The sequence below is a fragment of the Protomyctophum parallelum genome, assembly GCF_964188405.1.
Source record: "Protomyctophum parallelum genome assembly, chromosome: 2".
Classification (NCBI taxonomy): domain Eukaryota; kingdom Metazoa; phylum Chordata; class Actinopteri; order Myctophiformes; family Myctophidae; genus Protomyctophum; species Protomyctophum parallelum.
Genome location: NC_139699.1, coordinates 31,421,333 through 31,429,441, shown reverse-complemented (window position 1 = coordinate 31,429,441; position 8,109 = coordinate 31,421,333). Strand labels below are relative to the sequence as shown.

General features: G+C 40.9%; 1 protein-coding gene across 1 annotated transcript; it reads left to right on the top strand.

The window, feature by feature from the left end:
- Positions 1-1,031: 1,031 nt before the first annotated feature.
- On the top strand, positions 1,032-5,751 carry cyp19a1a (cytochrome P450, family 19, subfamily A, polypeptide 1a; the record flags this gene model as incomplete). Its single annotated transcript, XM_083759269.1, has 9 exons — positions 1,032-1,209; positions 1,327-1,477; positions 1,578-1,732; positions 2,308-2,490; positions 2,703-2,817; positions 2,934-3,045; positions 3,814-3,976; positions 5,129-5,370; positions 5,497-5,751. The coding sequence occupies 9 exons, from the start codon at positions 1,032-1,034 to the stop codon at positions 5,749-5,751; spliced, it is 1,554 nt and encodes a 517-aa protein (XP_083615395.1).
- Positions 5,752-8,109: the final 2,358 nt, after the last annotated feature.

Here is an 8,109-nt window from a genome sequence, read left to right as displayed (position 1 = left end):
TTGAAACAAAGTGCTGTACACAAATAAATACTAAAAAAGCAACAACAACAGTACATAGACAGGGCACAATGCAGTGGAAGCAGCAACTCTTAATCAGTATGTTCAAATGCCAAGGAGTACAAGTGAGTTTTCAGACGTGATTTAAACACAGACAAGGATTGAGAAGCTCTGACATGAGGTGGAAGTTCATTCCACAGTGTGGGTGCTACAACAGAAAATGACCTATCCCCCCGGATTGGATTTTCTGATTATCCTGTTTTTGTTATTATTTTGCCATTGTATAGGCTATACGATATGTATATAATGCTTAGTATCGTCATCATTATTATCATTATTATTATTATTAATAATAATACTGCTGCTACAATGTTTAAGGAAACCGTCTGCACTCGTACACAAGACGTAACAAATAAAGAAACCTTGAACTGTTGTGATGATGATAAAAAAGATGAGAGCATTTAATTACAAACAAAGTAGAGTGCAGAGATTTGACCATGCACGAACCGGTCATCATAAAAGAGAATTCAAGATGCACTTAGAGAGACCGCGCCGCTGTGTACACATGAATCTTTAATAATAACAAAAGAAAGCATGTGTTCTGTGGCGCTCTCCTACAGTGGTAGAGTACAGTCAAACAAATCCTTTTGATGTTCAAAGGAGACCTGAGACACGTGTGTCGGTGTGTGTTACATCACCAGACAAAAGTCGAAGATCAACCATGATGCAATCTTACTTGGGGCCGAACTGGAAAACATTTTTTATGCACAACTTGTGCCCATTGATGCAGCTCCAGTCTGCTCAAGGCCACTGGCAAAAAACCCAACCCTCAAGGTTACGAGGGAATTTGTTATGACGTTTGCATTACCCTGACCTGGCACACATCCACGACAGACTGTGTATAAAGACGTGGCCATTGTGTCGAGACGGTGCACATTTCTCAAACTGTACCAGCCGTCGGTGTGTTCAGTGTTGAACAGGTGTTCGCGGTCCTCATGGATTTACTCTCTGCTTGCGAAGAATGCCAACGGACGATGACTCCGATGCACTTGGACACTTTGATGGTGTCTGTCAACATGACACTGGTTTCTGAATCACAAAATGCCACGGCCATGGGATCAGAGGGCATCCCCATGGCAACTAGAATCCTATTCCTGGTCCTCGCTCTGCTCATTGCTGCTTGGAGCCATACAGAAAGATCTTCTGTACCAGGTTAGTCCCAGTCCCAGAGCAATAACCCACTGCATGTTGAACATTATGCATCGATTAGCAGATTACTTTGGAATACTATTGACTCTATCTTGCACTCCATCTTTTATTACACGGCAGGTCCTTCCTTCTGTCTGGGCTTTGGACCACTGTTGTCCTATCTGAGGTTCATCTGGACCGGCATCGGAACAGCCAGTAACTACTACAACACCAAGTATGGAGACATCGTCCGGGTCTGGATCAATGGAGAGGAGACTCTCGTACTCAGCAGGTTGGTTCCCCCCCACATGCACTTGTCAGTCCGAGTCAAATTGTCAGTCAGTCATTCAGTCAATTATAACCTGCAACATGTATATTTGTCTTCCTGCTAGAGCCTCAGCAGTGCATCACGTACTGAAGCATGGGCATTACACCTCACGCTTTGGGAGTAAGCTGGGACTCAGCTGCATTGGTATGCACGAGAGAGGCATCATATTCAACAATAACATCGCTCTGTGGAAGAAGATGCGCACCTATTTTGTCAAAGGTAAATTAAACACTATATGATCTGCATTTGTATCGTGCCTCATTTCTCTCATCAGTTTCTAAGATAGCCTACATTCATGCAAGTAACAATGTTGTCTTTTACTGGAGTATTTCCAATTTTCTGTACTTTTACTTCTACTCCACTACATCTCAGAGGCAAATAATATACTTTTACTCTAATAAAATTATTAGAAAACTTTAGTTACTAGTTAGTTACTTTGTAGATTATTATTACAAAACATGCATTACCCACTTCAGCCCTATACACATTTGGCTCATTTGAAAATAGCCGATCTTGTAAGCTTGTAGATCTACTATTTTCAAAAGATTTTTATAATGTGGTAAATGGGACATTCCGCATAATGAATATTCTACTTTTGGTACTTTAAGTACATTTTGATACCAATACTTTTCTACTTTTACTAAATATTTACATTTGAATTCCGGACCTTACTTGTGACAGAGTATTTCTACATTGCTTTATTGATTACTTTTAATGATTGAGAGTACCTTTTCCACAACTGTCTCATAATAATCAATGATTCCTCAATGACAGTAATTAATTTAATTTTGCAGCACTCACAGGTCCGGGGCTGCAGCAAACAGTGGAGGTATGCGTGTCCTCAACCAACAGACATCTGGACCGTTTGGGGGAGATCCACTCCGATGGCAAAGGAACTGAGGTGGATGTGTTGAGTCTGCTGCGTTACATCGTGGTGGACATCTCCAATAGACTGTTCTTGGGGGTTCCTCTTAATGGTGGGTAGACCACAACACAAGTTACACAATAGAAGCCACAGTAGTCAGTAGCAGTCACTATTCATGTCTTTAATTGATACAAATTTGCTTATTTTAGTGTGTCCAAAGTAAACATACACGTGTTAGTGGCTAGTGATACACTACTACTAGATGTAACCTTGCCTCTATTCATTAAGCAATCTCTTTTTTCCCTTTCTTTCTGCTGTTTCCAGAGAAGGAGCTGATGCTGAAGATCAACAGGTATTTTGAGACATGGCAGACTGTCTTGATCAAACCAGATATCTACTTCAAGTTTGACTGGATTCACCAGAGGCACAAGAAAACAACGTAAGTGCGGTGCATCACATTGCAAACGGCATCTATCTTTTTTTCTCTCACCTGCTTTGGATGTTATCAGCCGGTTCAAGTCGGCATGGTCCTTATGGTTGCTTGTTCTCTCCCAGCCAGGAACTGCAGGATGCCATCGGGAGTCTGATTGAACAGAAGAGGAGAGCTCTGCAGGAGGCAGATAAACTGGACAACATCAACTTTACAGCAGAGCTCATCTTTGCACAGGTCAGCCTGAAACTCTGAATATATGTGCATGCGTGCGTGCACGCGCAGGTGCATCTAAAAATATATATATATCGTGGGAAAAGTTCATTTTCTTCCAAATTCAAAATGTAAAACTTTCATATATTCTAATTTAATTGCGCATAAAGTGAAATATTTAAAACATTTTTGTTGTCATCTTGATTATGGCATACAGCTCATGAAAATAAAAAAATCCTATCTCAAAATATTAGAATATTTTCTTTAAAATACAGAAATATGTCGACCATCTGAAATGTATGTTATTTGATGCACTCAATATGTGGTCTGTGCTACTTTTAAACAAACTATTTCATCAATGGGGCGTGGCATGGAGGTGATAAGCCTGTGGCACTGTTGAGGTGTTATGGAAGCCCAGATTTGCTTTGCTATAGCTTAGCAGCTTTAAACTCAATTTCATTGTTGAATCTAATGTCTCACACCTTCCTCTTGACAATAAAATATAGATTCTCTGTTGGGTTCAGGTCAGGCCAGTTGGCTGGTCAGTTAGTTCATTTTCTATTATGGAAGAAAATTAACTTTTCCCCGATATTCAAATAATTTGAGATGCACCTGTATATAGATATATAAGTTGAATGAAATTAAACTGTGGGAAACTTAAATACAATTTAAAACATGCATTGAATTTGCGTGTGTGTGTGTGTGTGTGTGTGTGTGTGTGTGTGTGTGTGTGTGTGTGTGTGTGTGTGTGTGTGTGTGTGTGTGTGTGTGTGTGTGTGTGTGTGTCCTCAGAATCACGGAGAGCTGTCAGCCGAGGATGTAAGGCAGTGTGTGTTGGAGATGGTGATCGCTGCCCCAGACACTCTGTCAGTCAGTGTGTTCTTCATGCTGCTGCTTCTCAAACAACACCCTGATGTAGAGCTGCAGGTTCTGCAGGAGATAGACACAGTTATAGGTAAGAACGGCTGGAGGGTCCATATGTCTTAGATCAGTGGTTCTCTTTTGGCTCAGGGGTCGACCCCTGTATAAATAACCTTTTCATCCACGACACCCCTGAATTACATCGTTCATGTTTAGAATCTCATGTCATATTACGTAAGTATGTGAATCTGAAGATGGGGGAAGCCGGGGAACATTCACCCAAAAAACAGCCGATCTACAAGCTCACAAAGCATCACGTTGTGACGCATTGTGAGCTTGTAGATCGTCTGTTTTTGCCAAAGAGATTTGGTGTACATTGAAGTCAATGAGAGCTGTGTGGACAAGTGTATAACTAAACACTATTGAATCATTGCAACTTTTGTAAAAATTGGGTCAGGAAAATAAAAGTACACATTGTTTGGTGCTGTTTTGTTTTTTTATGTGCACACTACAGTGTTTACTAATTGTATTATGGCAGAGCACAGATTATGTTTCTGACTGTGCCAACCGTCATTGTGAAACTGTCAATTATTGACAGCCTGTCAACCATTTTTTGAATGACAACCCACAATGAGCAGCCAAACTTATAGTGTGCACATCGAAAATCAAAATCAACAAAGTGTGATGTGTTGTTCTTTTATTTTCCTTCACCTGAATCTGTTGGCTCTGTTCAGCCAGCTCTCATTTACTTCAATGCATTCCATCGAACATCTAGATCCAGTTTGCCTCTCAATGAGTCTTTGTCATGGCGTAGAACGTGTCCCTTCTTCTTTAAGTTGCCTTGGATACAGCCACCCACGGAGGGATTTCCCTTGAAAGCCATTTCTCAAATAATCATAATGTTTTGTATAGCTTCATAACATAGTTTTATATAGACACAAAAGTATAACAGACAAAATAATATAGAGGACAAGGCAAAAAATAACAAGCAAATTCGCCAAGGCTGTTTCAAACTTCTTGAGCAGTATAGAGCTTACACATGATATTTACCATTTCTTTAAATTTGCATTTGTAACAGATATGTTACTGTGCGTTTTTCCTTGCCTGATGGAGGAATGTAAGGTCAGCCTCTGACCTGTCAGAGGGTGTCTTACGTTTGGGCCCCTTTGAGACTGTAACAGTGATTAAGCTGACTTGAGTTGACTTGGCATTTACTGTAAGATATCATATGTGTCCCTGTGTATAGGTGAGAGAGAGCTTCAGAACTCTGATCTTCAGAAGCTACCAGTGATGGAGAGCTTCATCAATGAATCCTTACGCTTCCATCCCGTGGTGGACTTCACCATGCGAAGGGCCCTCTCTGATGACATCATAGAGGGCTACCGGGTGCCGAAGGGAACAAATATCATTCTAAACGTTGGCCGCATGTACCGGACAGAGTTCTTCCTCAAACCCAATGAATTCAGCCTGGATAACTTTGAGAAAAATGTAAGAGTTCTTTAAATATACTCCCTGTAACACATAATATACTGTATGTAGCCCTCAAAATGATGTCAAAGAACTTCAACAATAGAAGAGTGACAGTTTCTTTATCCTTTGTCCTCTTACATCCAGGTTCCAAGCCGCTACTTCCAGCCATTCGGTTCAGGTCCTCGCTCCTGTGTTGGGAAGCACATCGCTATGATGATGATGAAATCCATCCTGGTGACACTGCTGTCGCGGTATTCTGTGTGCCCCCATAATGGCATGACACTGGACTGTCTCCCACAGACCAACAACCTATCACAGCAGCCCGTGGAGCACGAGCACGATGCAGGGGCTCTCACCATGACATTTATACCTAGAAAACAAGATTTTGTCAGAAAGTAGGAATGTGACAAGATTATTTGTGTTTGTTTGTTTGTTTGTTTGTTTGTTTCACTAACGACAAGAGTACCATCTCTTGACTGGGTGTTGATAAATGTCTATTGTTTAAGTTATATTTGTGTGTTTTACACTTATGTGTGCTCTGAAATGTACATAGATATGCTAAAACTGAAGTAAATATAAATTATTGGGACTTGTTTTTTGTGTTTTATTTCATGACAATGTTTATGGTATTACGTGACATTTCTTTCTGAATCTACAATGAATTCACACATGCAATGACAGACTTGCATAATACTGCATGAACTCACTGAATGGATGAGACAATAGACCATTTGTTTACAAACATTGGGACTGTTTCATGTAATCAATTCCCAACAGATCTCCAAACCTATTGTTTTGGGGAGCGCTGGTTTCAGTCCACTCTTGTGTGTTGGCTAGTGAGATGCACCCTAGGAGACATTTATACTTCAAAGCGCAACAGTGTTGCGCACAGAGAACAGCTGATATAAGATGAGATCACATCGCATCGCGGATGCACTGTTGTGAGCTTAGAGATCTACGTGCGCGACACCATCGCGGGACGAAGCATAAATTATACTTGATGGGCTGCAGGTGCGCGTGCAGCCGTGGACAAACAGGCTCTGCTGCCGTGATCATGAGCGCACCTCCCGTTCTTATGACAGCGACTGGAGGTGCGGTTGAGGACAACTGCTTTGAATTATTGTTCACACAACAGAAACCAAGGATTATATAAGGGCGAGAGATCACAATACAAGTCATTATCCTAATCATTCTTCCTCCACACTGGGAGAAAAACAGCATCTGAAAGTTTGATGGGGCATTTTTTACATGTGAGTGCAGTTAGAAACTTTTCCATTGCATCTTATGAGAGGTGGTGTTCTTCTGCTGCCTTTATGCGCGCGCATGGTGTTGCTTATTATCAGTGTGACGTGACGTCTGTTAAGGCGAAGATTCTGTGCACTGTCTGGCGCTATTGGTTTCTTGTCCAGAATTCCATGTCATTGCAAATGGTGGACAAGAGAGGGCGCTAAGACACAGAGCATGGTGATTTGGGAGTTACCCTCATTCTAAAGCCTAAATAAGGGAAGAAAACTGTTCATCATCATATCCCAAAGGAAGAAATGTTCATGTTCTGATCACATACTGTACATCTGTTCTGTGTCTGTCTGTATATGCATGTGCAGTGTTGATAAATACTGCACACAGACATAGTATTAATATGGGGGGCCCACAGTATTAATGTCATGATCAGTAAATATTTGACGGTAGGCCTATATCTTTTCACGAGGGTGTGTGTGTGTGTGTGTGTGTGTGTGTGTGTGTGTGTGTGTGTGTGTGTGTGTGTGTGTGTGTGTGTGTGTGTGTGTGTGTCAATTAGATTTGAATAATTTGTCATCCAGTGTTGCCACCTGGGAGGCAGCAGCTGTGCTGAATCAAATGTGCCTGAGATTGGAAGAGTCACACAAAGTCCTATAGATAATCAATGGCTGTTGCGTGTGTGTGTGTGTGTGTGTGTGTGTGTGTGTGTGTGTGTGTGTGTGTGTGTGTGTGTGTGTGTGTGTGTGTGTGTGTGTGTGTGTGTGTGTGTGTGTGTGTGTGTGTGTGTGTGTGTGTGTGTGTGTGTGTGTGTGTGTGTGTGTGTGTGTGTAATGTACAGTATAGTGAGTGAGTGAGTGTGTGTATCCCCAGAGAGACCCGTTATTTTGAGGTACATCACCAGGAAGACAGTTCAGTGGAAGCCGCATCGCCTGCAGTAACATTCTCATGAATCATGATGCTATGAAAGTATGAAGTTCGATGTACAATAACATTATAGAAAATAAGCCATCTGCCAGTCTGTCTGTTTCACTTTCTCTCTGTGCTATCTTTCTCTGGGAAGTTGAAAGTAAAAGCATTCTCTTTCTTTTTTGCACAAAGGAAAATAATGAGCAAAATCAAACAGAAATCCTCATCTCACATACTGATAGATCCTAGGCCTATACTCCTCGTCAGCTGCTATTTTACCTTGAATTGAGTTTTTCTACTGTTTTCATTTCAAACCATCTATCTACCATCCATCTACATCTATACTACTATGCTAGTACATAATGTATAGCATAGTAGTATAGATGTATAGTTTATATGTATAGCTTAATTATATAGATATTCCACTGTTACTTTCTTAGCTTACGCATGTTTCTTGATAAATGTTTTTATGTGATGTATTCCCATGCTTTTTTGTTCTTGCTTAATGTAAGTCGCTCTGGATTAAGAGCGTCTGCCTAAAGGCCTAAATTGTAAATTGTAAATTGTAAACCAATTAGAAATCATTCGATCATCACTTTGTTCATTAAGTCT